Here is a 17,297-nt window from a genome sequence, read left to right as displayed (position 1 = left end):
CGATTTTTTTCCCAATTACGGCAAAGAATAGGTCACTCAAATATGGCCTTATATGGGCGCTGGCACGTACCTTAACATTTTTATACTATATAGATTTCCTTGTTAAAGCATATGGCAATTGGTTTCATGCAGACCGAAAGTCCCAAAATTATGCCTAAGACGAATCTCACAGCGTTCTGGAAGTATATAATTACCTTTTTTTGATTATTTGACTAATCGAAGCGCTCGCAATACACTTGAATGGGTGACAGAAAATTTCATATCATGAACATTGAAGGAGGGACCGATGGTAATTAATGGTCTCGGTGCTCTAAGACAGCTAACAGCAGATTTAAGCATTTAAGTTCTCCGCGCTTTTATGAGAATCAACCGGACAGCAAATATTGCTATGTGATGCCCATAAACCTCACAGAAGAAAAAAATGGAGTGCATATGCCTCAACCAAATACGAAATGTCGTTTCATTAGTATGTCGAAACTTGAGCTTGTTAAGCGTACCAAACGGAAAGCTGTGCGCGTATTGCGCCCCATCAAAGTCACTCCTTTTATATATAGATAGATAGCATACTATCTAAACGCCATAGCCCATATTCGCAAGAGCTGGGTGGAATTATAGGCCACCCGCCACTCAGAATAGAAAGCTACGCTTTAATGAGAAGAGTGCCGCGACGGTGACCAATAGCGGACGGCTTCTACGAGAGAGACGTTTTGTGAAAAAAGTCACCGCATATCCACCAGTGAATGATGAGTGGGCGAAGCACCGGGGGATCATTCGGGTAACCTGTATATATATATATATATATATATATATATATATATATACTGTACATGTGTACGGTATATACAGCGCTTATATAGCCCTTGTGCACCGCAGCGCCCCTAGCGGTGTCCATGCAAACCAGAGCTACGGAGGGACAACGGACGACGAGGGACAAGGCTTGGCCCTAAGGTGCTTCGCCCCTAAGCAGCGTACGTCCATGTGCATCCGGAAGCTCATTATTTCGTGCCACTTCGTTCTTCCCCCAGAGTTCTTCGTTCGTGCCCTACGCCATTTGGGCTATATTTTTTAATTGCGATAGCAATTATATGGACACTCCAGGCGCATTTCTGCCGTCGCCGTGATGTTCCGTATAATGGTTAACTCGGAACGCTAACTACTGGGACACAAGCTTAGGCACGAGAAAGACAGGACACAGACAGCACTGGGTCCACATATGAATCTACGGTCGACTACCACTCACCCAGCCGCGCCCTAACGTGCACCTGAAGGTGACTACACGGTCGTCATTCCAATCCATCCCCACTCTTTCGAGGTAACTTTGGCTGGTATTTGAACCCACGAACTCGGGATCAGCAGAACAATTTCACAGCTGCTGAACTACATACCACGGGCCTGTGAAACGCTTCTGTTACAAACGCCTAGTGGCACGCACCGATGGAGGACCAGGAGGGTGCCTGCCAGACGTCGTTCAGATGCCAGTAGATGGCACCCATGGTCAGACCCTGCGAGCGGCGAACCATGAGCCGCTGCCGACGGTAGTGCTCGGCCTGCGTCTTGACGCCCATCGCCTGGTAGATCTGCGCATATGGCAGGCTCCCGTCAGACTTCACTAGATACCGGCAGTTGTGAAAGCAACGCTGCTTTAGTTCTTCACAGCCCTAATCTTCCCAGAGTGACACCATTCTATACCCCCTCTATTCCCTAACTCACCCCGTCTGTCTCCACAAGTTATCACCAAGAGGATGGTACCGTGCGTCTATTAATAAACATACATTTCCTCCTTTCACCCTCATTTTACCGTGGATACGTTTTCTCGCCCTCACTGTCCCTCTCTCGTAATGGTTCACTTTCCGTTTTTTTTTTTTTTTTTTTGCCACAGTGCGCGGTAACAAATAAAAACGTTGTTGTTCTCGAAGACCAACTCTGGGCCGTCCAGCAGGCCGAGGAAGGGGCTCGTGGCCGACGCCTAGGAAGGGATATTCGCCCAAATCCCCGAATAAATCGCCGGACTTTCGATAAAGTTATTGTTGTTGTTGTTTTCGTTGTCGTCGTCGTCGCCACTCAAATCATGGCTACAGTTACAATAAAATTCCGGGCTCCTCTTTTGGTATTTTCCCCTTCCTCCTCCATAAATCCAAACAAAGGTGCAGACATGGAACCATGGTGCTCAATATTTAGTGATAAACACATGAACTCCACAGACAATGAATCCAAGGCAAGATAATGAGAAATGAACTGTTTCTTTCTTATTCAACTGCATTATTAATTGCACATGAGGGTTAAATTCCCGATAAGCTTCACGCTTCACGCTTCACAGGTATACCTGGAAAAGCGCTCGTATGGTTGATCAATGCGTAAAAGCATGGCGGAGGATAATAAATTGAGTGCATGTAGGGGAGATGCAGGGAATACCTGGAAATGGAAGAATAGGTGAGGTTGAGGGGGGGGGGGGGGGAGAGAAACGGCACAGGAGAGTGACAGCGGAAGAAATATAATTTGAAACATAAACACGGAGGGGACAGGTGTACCTGGAAAAGCGTTCGTATGGTTGATCAATGAGTAAACGCATGGAGGAGGATAATAAATTGATTGGTAGGGGAGTTGCGGGGAAGAACTGGAAATGGAAGCATAGGTGAGGTTGAGCATCGAGATTAGCTGGAGGTTTAACTTGTTTTACGCCTTTGTTAATGGTATAACAATTTAAGGCTTATGTTACTGCTTTTAGCGATTCTAAGTTGCCACGTGATAAATTGATCCCCGTCGGGCGCAGGCATTTAAACTTGTGTATGAGGTATGATTCTGTATATTTTCTCTCGCGAGGTGAACGAAAATTTGTTTTAACACGAAAGTGTTTTATGCCGGGGTCCACCAAGACTTCACTGACGTATTTCCGTCACGGAAATACGTCACACGAACATACACGAACATAATACAAAGAAAGAAACCAGAAGAAAAAGTTCCACAAACATGCAAAATTTGGAAATCGAACCCACGACCTCTCGGTCCGCGACGATAGATCGCCGAGCGTTTAACCCATTGCGCCACAAACGCATTTGCAGAGAGCTACACAGACGCGCCTTATATATCTAACACTCCTCCGTGTACCCGCGCTCTTGCTCGGGGCGGTGCCGCCGCCTACGAGCAGAAAAGTACTGCATTATGACACTAACGCGCACCGACAGTGAACGCTTCGGTGGTCTCAGCACTACGACGCCTCGATGCCAGCATTCGAAGGGACGCTGGCATCAAGAAGCACTACCAACGCCACCTAGGTGGCGTTCACCGTACTCAGCACAGCGGAGCGTGGCCTCCGCAATTAGCTCTGAAAATGTTTCTGAAGTTTATCGCGGAGGCTGCAATTACGACGCGCTGTACGCGCTGATTTGACTCGGTGACGATTCAGTTACGTGCTTTGTCTTGCGCGTTGTATTAGTGTGTCAGTTACGTGCTTCGTCTTTCGCGTTGTGCTAGCGTGTGCAGCGTAGTGCAGCTTCCATATGCACGACGGTTGCTCATGGTCATCGACGTTGGTAGTCGTGATGGAGGAGACGTGCCACCAGGCGTCAGCGTGGGTGCATCAACGCCTAAGGGCGCTTTAGCCACAAAACACCAATAGACATTATATATCAATGTGCAATAAACATTACACTACTTCTGTGAAGACACGTTTCACTTTCGTGTTCTATACCGATTCCTATATAAGAGGGATCAACCACAATTTTTAACACGAAAGTGTTTTATGCCGGGGTCCACCAAGACTTCACTGACGTATTTCCGTCACGGAAATACGTCAGCTTACAATGTACACGAACATAATACAAAGAAAGAAACCAGAAGAAAAAGTTCCACAAACATGCAAAATCTGGAAATCGAACCCACGACCTCTCGGTCCGCGACGATAGATCGCCGAGCGTTTAACCCATTGCGCCGCAAACGCATTTGCAGAAAGCTACACAGACGCGCCTTATATATCTAACACTCCTCCGTGTACCCGCGCTCTTGCTCGGGGCGGTGCCGCCGCCTACGAGCAGAAAAGAGAAGTACTGCATTATGACACTAACGCGCACCGACAGTGAACGCTTCGGTGGTCTCAGCATTACGACGCCTCGATGCCAGCATTCGAAGGGACGCTGGCATCAAGAAGCACTACCAACGCCAGGTGGCGTTCACCGTACTCAGCACAGCGGAGCGTGGCCTCCGCAATTAGCTCTGAAAATGTTTCTGAAGTTGATCGCGGAGGCTGCAATTACGACGCGCTGTACGCGCTGATTTGACTCGGTGACGATTCAGTTACGTGCTTTGTCTTGCGCGTTGTATTAGTGTGTCAGTTACGTGCTTCGTCTTTCGCGTTGTGCTAGCGTGTGCAGCGTAGTGCAGCTTCCATATGCACGACGGTTGCTCATGGTCATCGACGTTGGTAGTCGTGATGGAGGAGACGTGCCACCAGGCGTCAGCGTGGGTGCATCAACGCCTAAGGGCGCTTTAGCCACAAAACACCAATAGACATTATATATCAATGTGCAATAAACATTACACTACTTCTGTGAAGACACGTTTCACTTTCGTGTTCTATACCGATTCCTATATAAGAGGGATCAACCACATTTTTTAGTATATAGAGTCTTGCTTCATCAAATATATGGCCGTGCTCATTGAAGTGGCTGGCTTCTGCTTTAGGTAAATTGTGTTTTGTATCTTCGCGATGGCCGTTGAGTCTCGTGTGCATTTCTTGTCCAGTCTCACCTATGTATTGCTTGTTACAAGCGGCACATTCTAGACAGTAGACTACGTTGCTTGACGTGCAGGTGAAATTCGAAGTTACCTTGTGAATGTAATCTGACGCTGTACTTTTTACTGTAGTAGTAGATTGAATATGTTTGCATGTGGAACACCTGGAGCGGCCACAGGGACCGGATGTTGGCTTCGTCTTTGTCCTTAGTTTGGCGTGTACAAGAATGTCCTTGAAATTACTGTTCCGTCTGTAGGCTACTCTGGGCGGGTCGGGAAAGATCTTATTAAGTTTCTGGTTGCTGGTGAGAATTGGGTGGTATTTACTGAGGATATTGTTCACGTTGGGGAGTGCGTTTGAGAATTTTGTAGTAAGAAGAGGCATTGTTGTCCTTGTGATCTTAGGGCGGGGTTTGAGGACCTCGGCTCGATCAAGCTTGGTTGCAGCGGTGTAGGCTTTCTGAGGGGCAGTGTTCGGGTAGTTCCTGCTTGATAGGGTTTCCTTAAGGTGATCCTTTAACCCGCCGAGGATGACGAGGCCGCCTTTGACGAAGATAGGTCGTCCTATCGAAACGTTGGCCAGCCTTTCTGAGGCACCTTATCCCTGTTTATAATCCTTATTCCTCGTGTGCTACTCCATTAGTCAGCAACCTTTTTTGATTTAGGAAAACTGTACCATAAGAGGTGCAAAAGAAAAACAAAACGGGATAAGCGTCAGGCCGTGTAGTGCGAAGTGACAGATACAGAGGCGTCGCGCTGAGCAGACGTCTTGCGCTGAAAATTAGGCAGAAGGACACTGCTTTGCCACGTGTTCTGGTAATCAAGCCGAAGGGACGCTACACCTTGAACTTTGGCCTCCCGTGCCGCTATTGAAGAGCTGCTGTGCGCGCAACTTTTTGCTTGTTTCTTTCGGGTACGCGCATACACATACACACTTATTCCGAGCCTACCGCATTTGGTATACGCAAGCAAACCAGTAAAATGTAAGAAGTAGGGCGGGAGAAAAAAAAAGAATGAGAAATTGAGGTGCTGTGTGTTTGGCGGCCACTATAGTGCAACAACAGCCCCGCCCTATCTACTGTGGCGGCAGTGCTGTGATTGACTTAATGTCCGTTCGTGCACGCTACATTTTGGCCTCACCGCTAGGTTTTTGTTTCTCATTTCATCGTCTTGTCGTGCGTGATTCCACGTGAGTTGCCGTTAGCCGCGTGATTCTTTCTTTCTTTTGTTATTCATGTGCTTTTTGCCTACGCTCAACTCATTTTTTTTTATTGCAGGCGTTCTTCTGCGTAGTACCACCAGCAAGTGTTGCTTCAGCAACGATCATTCGGTAGCTGCTGCAGAAATATGTACTTCTACACTCTCATCGAGCGAACGTGCGTTCATACACGTGCTGATGGTTGCTCGGCCGCCGTCACTACAAGTTAAATTATTAACGAGCCTGCCTGTGTCTAAAAGCAAAAACGAAAGCGGTACAACATGTGCGATTAAATGATAAAGCTTTCGCTCGATGCGCCGTGGAAAAGCACGCTATCGCTTGGTTGCCAGATCGGCGGTCCCCCAACCTGGACACATCAATGTTTCGCTAGATTGCGTCCCCCTAACTAATATGGAAAGAAACGGGCCACTGCCATATCTATTTAAAATAGTCATAAGTCTGGAAATTTTTTTCTGCTTGCATCTCGTCCGGGGCTGGTGTTGCACAAACTAAGGAGACAAAGCTTCGACCGTCCTTAACTTCTCTGCTCAGGGTAGCGCTCACTTGAATTGCAGGGCTGAAGAGCACAGCTAGCGTCGCCATTGGTTTGAAAGGTTGGTAGTATATTTGTCGCCATTCAGGTGGCTACTAAACAATGTGCAGCAACTTATCGACACTCGTTGGCTGGGGTGAAAGGAAAATATGAGCTTGGTATCCCTAAAACGTGCCGGTCCGCGAGGTAGCGCTAATGTTTTACGCGGAAACGAAACTGCAGCCGCTGTGTTCCTTCGTGGTAAAAAAAAATTCATTCGACTGTATTTTAACCGTGGGCAATAACCTCGCAAATTATAGTACTGCTGCTATCCCTAAGACGAAACCAAATAGTAAGAACATGGCTGCATTCGATCGCAATGATTGCAATCTTTCATCACTGCGTTCGCGGAGAGCGTCGGTAGTGTAAAGGCTCTGTTCTTGTACCGTCATATTAGGCGCCCCGCTGACCCGTCCTGTGGGAGATAGAACCGCATAATCCCGATAAATAGGAGATGGGAGACATCGGGGGGTTTGTTTGTTTTATCGAACCAACAAGATTGAGTAGTACAGACTGAAAGCTTTCGGTCGATTATTATACACCTTGCTTATCGACTACTGTGCCAGGTAGGCGCGAGAGTCATGTACGAACAGCCAGTTAAACGGTTCGTGGTATACCTAACCTATTCAGTACTCACATATTTAGTTTAATAATTTCGTTTTCACCGGTACTTATCAATGTAGCTATAGTTTCAGTATTGCAAGTCGTGCTACATGGTTACATCAACTTAGGGGAAAAAATCAAATCAATATAACGATGAATGTTGTGCTTTAGCTAAGAAACGTATTAGTGTGCTTCATTGAAACTTCAATGTTCAATACTAATTCTTTGCGATAGAATATGTTAATGGTGTGCTTAAATATTCGGGGCGAGCTCCACCACTGGAAAAGCTGACGTCGCCGTCGGTGTGACGTGGTATGAGGGATCACGTGTACACAGCGGCAGCGTCGGCGGCTTCGGAAGCGCCGAAGCGAGCTGAAAACGAAAGTTTAGAGTTCCACCTACGCCCCGGTTCTGCTTAATAGGTAGCGCACTACAATAGGTAGCGGCTGCCTTTGAAGGCGTCCAACATGGTAGGCTACTGCTCCGTGCCGCAGCGCCGGACGTACGCAACGGAGCGCGGTGTCAGCCTTCATACGTGCCCGCAAGCCAAAAAGCTGCGTGTAGCTTGGATTGCGAAACTTAGAACCGGCAAGCAGCAATCGGCTACAACTCTGTTGTGCAGCAAGCACTTCCGCGAGGAAGATTTCTGCTACGGCGTCGGGGCTGCGATGTTCGTGAGTAGCAGAAAGTGCGCACTGAGACGCTCGCCCGCGCGCGCTGACCGGCTAATGGCACGAAGCTTTGGTCTATGAACTTGTTGATACGAAATACTGGCAAGTTCACTGGAATGAAAAGGTAAGAAGCACATTAAAAAAAAAAGGTAAGGCATATGCTTATGTTTGTGTTAGCACCAAACAATGAATGTACTGGATTAAGAAAGACAAGCAGCGGAAGATTGCTCGTTGAGAAGACCGATAAACTACAGTGCGACGCAACTTGAGAAATACTGGGCGCGTTAAGTTAAGGCGCTCGAGCGCACTCTAGGCAGCAGAGCGCGCTCTTTTAAACTTAACGGCTAAAAAGCGACTTCCGGTGCGTGATTACGGAGCGCGCTCTACGCGCTCCACCCTGGAAACGGTGCGCGAGAGCGCGCACCTGCTACGGCATCCGGAAAAATGACGTGTTTCCGACTTTTTCCACCTATGCAAGTCCGTGCTCCTTGCCCACTCGTTCCTGCCGCCACTGCGCAGCCGGGCGTCTGCTCTAAGGCATGATCGGGAACTTCGGGCGTTGGCGCGGTTTCAGCTTATAACGAACCGAAAATGACGGCCCGATCATTACTTGCCAGACGCAAAGGGGAGTAACCGGACAGTTGCAGCAAGGTAGATATACCTGGTAGCGAAGCTTCCATAGAAGCCCATACGTTCAAAACATGGTTGCTTACCGGCGGTTCATGGGGCTTAGCGCCATCTGTGTGCGGAGGGAACACTTCCGGCGGAAGAAAAAATAATTTAACGTCATACCCGTCAAAAGCAGAAGTGACGTCATTTTGTTCTCATAGGCGCGAAATTTGTTTTCGGAGGCCTGCCATTAGAGCTGTATATTCAAATGCCCCGCCATTCGACTTCATGGGCGTTCCTAGTTTTCAGCGCGAAAAGCGATGCCGGAAAAGATCAGCCGTACGGGTGTCGAAATCGCATCGCTGCACAGAACATACTTTCTTAGGAGGCCGACGAACACTTTGGGCGTAGATTGCGTTGAGTGCTCGTCCTTTCGTCGGACGCCAAGCCCTTCGGCCAGCGCTGTTGCGCGAAAACAACTAAGTAAACAAGTATCTGACGGTCGCTACTATTACTTTTGACTGCACAGGTTAAGAAACAATAAAACTACCCGCGTCACCTAATTCGGGCAAACGTCGACATGCAACACAACACATGTGAGGGGGGCGTATTGTAACAGGTGAACCTTACGAGCGCGCCTTTCCAAGCACTCCAAGAGTTGCATGGCATTGCAAGTGATAGCGGCGTCCACGCCCACCGCTATCGATGGGCGCTCTCACGGTGGGCCCTGAAAAAAAGTATATATTGATAATGATCTAGTAAAATACAGTTGTATCTTTTCTCGCCATGCATATATAAAATGAATTAGGAATTTTATTTTCGTTGAATGAATCTAACTGCGCCTCGCTTTAATTTAAAAACGCTTTTTTTCTTTCCCAGTGTTTATTCCCCCCAAACATAGTCGCGCTTCAATCGCTGCTCCCATAACCACCCTTGCTGATGTCGGTGACAATTGGTTCTGAACCGCTTTTCGCCCGAAGCTTCGCGACCTATGTGAATCGACCTTGGTCGCAGTTTGGCGCCTTCTCGTCGCTACGTTCATGTGTATGAATTCTTCAGATTCTCATGTTATCATGGAAGATGTTGGGGCACTGCTCTTTGAATTGTGTGTCCGTGTATCTGGGCACAAGGTTGATCACATAATCCTGGATGCCTCGGATCATAAGGCTTTCGTCCTCTTGCGATCGGCAATGAGCATACCGTGGAGCAGAAATAAATCCTCTGTTAGGGTATCCTCTGAGATCAGCACGAACAGCTTGCATCGCATACATAAGCCGCTGCTGCTGCGTTCGCCGCCGCGAGTCAAGTTCTTCTAGCTCTTCATCGTCTATCAAGAACTGCAGGAGGGTGTTTATCGGCGGCGCCATCTTCAAAAAGCGCGCGCAATGCGATAGCGGTCGCGGAAGCAACACAACATTCCCCAATCGGCGCGTTCGTGCGCCCGAAAGCAGTCGGCGAAAATCGCCGTTAAGTTAAGCTCCGAAGGCGTCGCACTCGAGCACACTCGAGCGTGCTGCTTTGGAGATCGGAGCGCGCTAACTTAACGCGCCCATTATTGAAACGTCCAAGAATTTAGAAAAAATAAATGGAATCGTTGCGACGGCACATCACACGTCACCGAAGGCGTCGAAGTCCCAGTTATAACGAATTTTTTTTTCTAACAGCTCTGATAGCGTCCACGTAAGAATGGTTGATTGTGTAATGTCAAATGCCCATATGCTGCGGCCTAAAGGCTCACGGCACGGTGCGAAAACGTGCTCGCAGTGAACGCGAAAGATTGTGCGCGGATATGCATGCAGACGCGCAGTCGGTCGCTGCGAACCCGTGCGATGGCTGCATTGACGCTTCGTTCTGTTTTGCTCCATTTTGTTATGCAGCCAGCCCATCATATGAACATATTTCGCATAGTTTTCCCTCAGCGATTGCGCATACCTTTCACGCAAGAAGCCGGTTCGGGGAACTCCATCGCGGAAACCGCGCGCAGTGGGCGCTCACTACGTGTTCGGTAAAGAGAGAGCGCCTGTAACCATTCTGTGCTTTCTGTTTGCTCAGGATTATTATTTCGACAGTACAAAGCTTCCCTCCTTTCGAGAGTACTTACAGAAATGTCCGGGAGTGCTCCCGCGTGGTGTTTTTATTGAGCGCCGACAGCCAAACCTATAGGAGGGAGCGCGCCGCATTATCCCTCATACTATATAGTATACGCAAGCGACGCGCTTCCGATAGCTGGCGACTCCCTAAGTCCTCGCCCCCAATACCATTCAAACAAGTCTCAGATTATATTATTTCTTCTCAATGTGAGAGCATAAACAAAAGCTGCATTTTCCAAGCCCAGTTCGTGATAAAGGAGACAAAGTATGGCCCGACCTGCGGTCTTGCCCTTTGCGAGATTGCCCGTAAAAGCGGTTCATCCACAAGACGGGAGGGTTAACATGAGAAAGGAATGTTACCTCTAAACTTCCAGTTGGTAGTCAGCTCATGTTATTTGTCACTTAGTTTAACTTTGTCCTCATTTGCCTAATTCTGCAAATGATTTATTGTTGCCGACTCATTCGCGCTTTAATGCGTTTAATCCATACGTAATTTCCACTTTCCGTGTTGAAGGGGTATAAAAACACCTCCTAGACAACTACTAGGCATGCGCTGCATGTGACAAGACGTCAATTAATGCGAACTTGCTCACTGAAAACAATTCCCTTTCGAGGAAAACACACATCTCCAGCCTCAAATTTTGCGTGTGTGGGCTGTAGTTCTTTCCAGGTGACGTCATGTCACGTGACCCGTACGCCTGTATGCTATTTAATAGGAGGTACAGTCGTAAGTGGCGCGATTGCTTTTTCGCTATGCGTACCTGAGACAGCAAGATGAGGATCCTCAGTGCCTGATCCGTGCCGTCCTTCTTGGGAAGTGTGACGACAGCTGACATGTACGTTTCCAGTCTGGCATTGGCTTTGGTGTGCAAAGCGCAAGAAACAGCAGAGGTGATACAGTAGTCACAACCAATAATAAACAAAGGTAGGCAAACTAATGAATACAAATGTTAAAAAAACTGACTGCTTAAACTGCAACCTTACTCTCCCTACTAAGCGAGTCTTAAGAAATGGTAGGCGACCCTAATATTTGACTTAATCATCATCATCATCATCATCATCATCATCATCATCATCATCATCAGCAGCAGCAGCAGCATCAGCAGCATCAGCAGCAGCAGCAGCAGCAGCAGCAGCAGCAGCAGCAGCAGCAGCAGCAGCAGCAGCAGCAGCAGCAGCAGCAGCCTATATTTATGTCCACTGCAGGACGAAGGCCTCTCCCGGCGATCTCCAATTACCCCTGTCATGCGCTAGCTGATTCCAACTTGCGCCTGCAAATTTCCTAACTTAATCCCCTCCGCCTAAGGGCTATGAATTTGACTTAGGTGTCTCTTGGTGGCACTCACACCTCGGCGTTGGTGTTCTGGGCTTTGTTGTGCGGTAATCAGTGATTTATAATCAATTCTAATTATTCAAGACACTTCAGTAACTCCACTTGTAACTAAACTTACGTTCTGATATTATATCTATAATGTAACCCATCAATTTTCTATTGTACAATATTTTTTATATTTTTTTCTGATTTATTTTATTTCATCCCCGGTCGTCGGAAGTGCTGCGCAATAAACAAGAGTGCTCGTACCACCAAAAAATAAAAAATAAAAAATAAAAACACGGGCCGGTACATACTTGCTATGATGCAAAAAAAAAAAAAAAAAAAAAACCTTTTACGAAGTTTCACGTAACGTAGAATAAAGCAAGTGCGTCATACTTACGCATTTTTTATTCACAAGTAACGAACTGTACAACGAACTTTACATTTAAAAATTTTGAGTCATCCCACTACTGTGAACATGGATGCCAGCGAAGTTGCGACTATGGTGGGTCTGCTGAAGTGAATATTGCCCCCACGATGAGAATGGGCGTATCGTCGTAGGGCATCACCCAACCGAACGTGTCTATCATGAACCTTCCGGTTGAGGAACTCGCGTTGAAACCTGGCCGTCGCACCGGGGAAGTTTGCGCTAGCGTTGCCGAGGCGTGAACCACCGTTTTCGGGTTCCTGTAGGGCAAGACGACACTGACGTTTGGCCTCAACATCGCGCTCCCGCCACTCGGGGTCCACGGCTCTTCGCTGACGTTTCGCCTGGGCTTCGGAAGCCCTCACGCTAGAATCGCCACGTCGACGACGAGCCCTTTCCCGAGCGCGTTCGTGGTGGCGTTGCTTAAACGCGTTAGGACACGTCGTCAGTTGCTCATGAATGGATCATACTGCGCAAACGCGGCCTCCCCATTACTTTGACAGAAGAGAAGTGAAAAAAAAAACTGTGGCTCTAATCCACGCTGTGAAGGTGGTTGGACAGCCAAGCTGTAAACGACACGCACAACGATTACCCATTGGGACGTCTCTTGAATTCACACACGTGGCTCTACAAAGAGTGAAACCTGAAACAAGTGAAATTTACTTAACCACACCCTTTATTACTTCACAACGACATTATATTCACGCTGTTCTTCTGGCGGCTTTAGTTACCGTGGTCTACCCATGGTAGCCTGGAATGAACTGAATGAGTTGCTAGACCGTGGTGACGTCACGGCGTGATTTCTATGCTGTTGGGTACTGTTCCACTCGGAGTAGCTTACGCAACCATAATCTTTACCGGGAAACATACGCGGGAGAAGGAACGTGCTTCGCATTATTCGCAGACGTCATTAGCATACATTTATACGGTTGCACTTCACACAAGGGTTTTTAATGACGTCAACCCCTTTCGAAGCAGCTGCAAACCTAAACTTTACCGGAACGCGTCGGAGGGTATGTGTTCCCATTGTTAACACGCGCCTTATCATCCATCATGTGGTTTTGATGCTTGTTTTGTGGTGTTTCTTTTTAAAACGAGTGCTGAGCTGTATGCTGTGAAACCATATTTTTTTTTTCTTTAACTCCCTCAGCAATGTGGCCGTTATGGACGCCTTTCTTACCATTTTAGTTTTTATTAGTTATTACAGTTAGCACGAGTTATGTCGTAAGCTCGGTTTGGGGAGGTGGGCGGCGTCCCTAGTCCAGGATGCCGTGGGCCTGAGCCGATATCTTGGCCCTGCTCACCAGGCGATGCTGGTCTTCAGGGCTCAGGCTTGTCAGCTGGGCCTCCCACTGCTCGACGGTTGGTGCGGTGATGGGTGGTGTCGATGCGTTTTGTTGACATTCCCATATCATATGGTAGAGGGTATTGGGCGCAGAGCAGAAGGCGCATCTGTGAGTATATAGCTCGTAGGATACATGGCGTGTAGCAGGGTGCCGTGCGGGAATGTGCCGGTCTGTAATTTGCGGAAGATCACTGCCTCTTCTCTTGTTAGCTTGGGATGCGGGGGTGGGTAGATCCTCCTGCCCAGTCTGTAATGACTCAGGATATCGGAGTATCTTTTCGGGACGCTATCATGTTGGTCTGCCGGTGCTCGTGAACCCGGTGGGATAGCCCGGAGAATGTGATCTCGGGCAGCAGCGTTAGCCGCTTCATTACCCGCCAGGGACTCGTGTCCCGGTGAATTAAATTTTATGCGTAAGTGTGAAATGACCCATTGAGCGAAATGCAGCTCGACTAACGTGAAACCTGGGGAGGTGCGAAGCATGCAGTGATGCACCGCTAATGAGGCCATACTGCCTTAAGCAATGGCTCATAACCCCGTAAACGCGGCCTCCCCATTACAACGACAGAAGAGAAGTGAAATTCTACGCGGGAGTGATGAGCGGCAACGCAGCCAGCTGTGGAAGACGACGATGAACGCGGAAACACTCGGCACGCGCTCGGCACGAGTGCGTGCCGAGCGCGTGCACGAGCCGCTTGCTTACCGTGACGTTTTTTGCTTACGCCAACGACACGAAAATTTCCTTGGCTGGTAGAGGTATACAGCTTCGCTGCAATTCTACGCTGGAATGATTAGCGGCATTGCAGCCAGCTGTGGAAACCGATGAACTCGGGAGCAGTGGCACGAGCGCGTGCTCGGCTTGCGCTCGGCACGACATCCAACGGCACGAGCGCAAACCGAGGGGTGCCAACGAGCCAGCTGCGCAAGAAGACGACGACGACGCTCGAGCGAATTGTGATGATGATAGTTTTTTTCTACACGCGGACACTATCCTGGGGGAACTAGTCCTTAACAGCTTCGCTGTAAAAAAATCATCGTAACTTATATTTAGAGAGACACTTCTAAGGGAACACTTATATTTTCTGTTTTGACGTCTCATTTATTGCGTAACGCACGGGACGATGGCTTTGTAGTCACTCTGATAGACGGCCATGGGCTCTGCGACGACACTATAGAAAGACGACACTAGACTAGACAATAGAAACGACACTGGTGAGGTCGCTATCTGTCGCACACGTTGCAGCTCGAGCCGAAATGACGATCGAGAAAGTCTCTTTGGAACCTGGCGTACGCGGACCTTGAAATCTTCAAAGTTTGTACCTTGACGCCGGAGGTGCTTCGCGGCATTCTCTGACTCACGATATGCGTCGTGGGTTCTCGCTCGTCGCTTACGGGCCGCTTACGTGAGCAGTGGCACCAGCGCGTTCGCGCGGTTGCACCGAGGGGCCCCAACCCTTATCCCCTTAGTCGCTTTATCAGGCGCACACAACGTCACGCACTACGTCATGCATTCACAGAAACACATCGTTTTGGACATAGGTGGCCGTTAAACCGAGCTCCGACGCGAGCGGCGATACGCGTTTGATTTTGTGGTTGGCTCTTTCACTCTCACTTTTAGGAGAGTTATAGGAAAGAGTTTTTTCCGCGTGGATGGTTAATTTTTCTGCGCGGACGCCATAAAATCCCAAATGCTAGCCATAGACAGCTTCACTGTAAAACAAACTTCGCTACGCGAGTAGGCTGCCAATTTTTACGAACGACGAGGAAACCTGTATTGTTAAATTATTTTTACGCCAGAAGCTCACACCTGGAGCCACGAAGCATCAACCGAGGTTCATTTGAACTTTCAGTGAAATAAGCACGTCTACACACGCACACCAACAGGATACGAAAAGCACAGTTCATACGGCGCGTTTGTATAAATAATTTAATCGTGTTCTGTATTTCAGAGAAGTACACTGAGGATTAAAACGCCAACCAACAATTTAAGCCCACCGTAATACCTTTGCTGAAAGCTCCGGACAAACTTCAACTTTCAAATGTCTGTTTACTGATTTAAAGCCCCATCAACGCATTAAGCATTCGCGACACCAACTGATTGTCCAAGTTTAAAAAATTTACTCTCGCTGTAAATAGCCGTTCCGTATATGAAAACAAGAAATAAGTGCGTAAAACTCCTAAAATTTGAATGAAAATCCACTTTTTACAGAAGTCATGGCAGGATGTTGAAACAATTTAAAAATCTGAACCAGATAATTAAGCTTCAACATCTATAAGACTGCTAAAGATATACTGTCTTCGAAGATAACGGCATAGTGTACAATTGCAATTAACTTCGCTACCTCGTACTCCCCTCTGGAAGTGACTTTTTGCATACAATTGCACAAGTTATTTCACCTGCTCTGGCATCATCACTTCGTCACCGCAGTACGGAACGCGGCATGAAGAGACGTGTGATCCAAGGTGATTGATTCGTGGAGTTTAACGTGTCAATGCCACAATGGGGCTATAGGAGACGCCGTATATAGTGGAGGGCTCCGGAATTATTTTGCCCATCTGGGGTTCTTTAACGTGCTCCTAAACCTAAGCACACGTGCGCTTGTTTTTTGCATTTCGCTCCCACCTAAATGCGTCCAGGCATTGAACCCGCTACCTCGTGGTAAGTGCGATCCAAGATGGAACATGCGACATTTTGATGCCTTCAGCTTCGTACGGTGATCCAGCTTTCCCAGACAAACTCATTGGCTAACTGCGCGATTTGTGTTAAAACTTCGAACTCTTTGCTTAGGAGCTTTCGATATAGCCGACCACAAGTTAGCGCCTCGCGTATACAAGGGAAAACAAGCTGAGTTCACGTCCTACGCCGTGCCTAGTGTGGTTACTCCGATCTTTCGGAAAGCCCCAAGGCAGCCATCAGTGCGTGCGTGCGCATGTAACAGCTATGAATTAGGCTAGTTGGCTTACGTTCATTGTACTTCACGACACACGCTTCTTCGTGTCAGTCGTGTATTCGTTCCCAGTCAGCGTTCATCTTGTCCCCGTCAGTGTGTGCAGTACATAGTACAATAACATTGAACGTGAGTATGCATTGACGCGACGTTCATTCCATCTAATATCCTCGGTTTAAGTATACTGCGCCGTCTCATAACTAAGTTTAGCGGCGAGTGAAAGTGAGGAGAGGCACTTGCGGAATGCAAACACACTTCCTTCCTTCCACGGCATACAGATTCATTACAAATACGCGCGCCTTTAATGAAACAAGTGAAACTCGCCGAGCAAGGCTGGTCAACGCGGCCCATCAATGTGCACGCGAAGCTCGCCTACGCCGCCGCCAGTGCCAAAGTGCTACGCAAACACTCCAGGCGCGCGGGAGACACCAAATACGTTGAGTGCTATCGAACCGTGGGGGACCGGTTCTAAAAAATGGTTGGTAAGGGGATGCCGGAGAACGCGGGCGAGAAGGCTATTCTTGAAAGATTTCCCTTAGTATTGGAGATTCGAGGCATTTGCGCGCGAGCTTCACATTTTTTCTCTTTTTTTCTATAGACCAAACTCCCCCTACCAATTGTGGAAGTGTCCCAAACAACAGGTTCATTGACAACGATAGAAAAGACAAAGCAAGTGCAGTTAAAACACAAGACATTGTTACGTTTCAACATGGAAACGTGCATTCTTTGGGTGTTGCCCCCGAGGCAGCCCCTTTCATCAGCACCGTCCAG

The 17,297-nt window shown here is 48.0% G+C and overlaps 1 protein-coding gene across 1 annotated transcript in view; it reads right to left on the bottom strand.

Annotated features, from left to right (window-relative positions):
• The window catches only part of LOC119456742 (beta-mannosidase-like), a 60,772-nt gene that overhangs the window by 16,333 nt on the left and 27,142 nt on the right, over positions 1 to 17,297 (bottom strand). The window contains exons 5-6 of the mRNA XM_049669060.1: positions 11,253 to 11,350; positions 1,433 to 1,577 (exon numbers count right to left, since the gene is read on the bottom strand). Of these exons, the coding sequence (XP_049525017.1) occupies positions 1,433 to 1,577; positions 11,253 to 11,350 (243 nt within the window). The remainder of the gene's footprint in view (positions 1 to 1,432; positions 1,578 to 11,252; positions 11,351 to 17,297) is intronic.

The sequence above is a fragment of the Dermacentor silvarum genome, chromosome 6 (assembly GCF_013339745.2).
Source record: "Dermacentor silvarum isolate Dsil-2018 chromosome 6, BIME_Dsil_1.4, whole genome shotgun sequence".
In the NCBI taxonomy this organism is placed as follows: domain Eukaryota; kingdom Metazoa; phylum Arthropoda; class Arachnida; order Ixodida; family Ixodidae; genus Dermacentor; species Dermacentor silvarum.
This window is presented reverse-complemented; position numbering and strand designations above follow the sequence as displayed.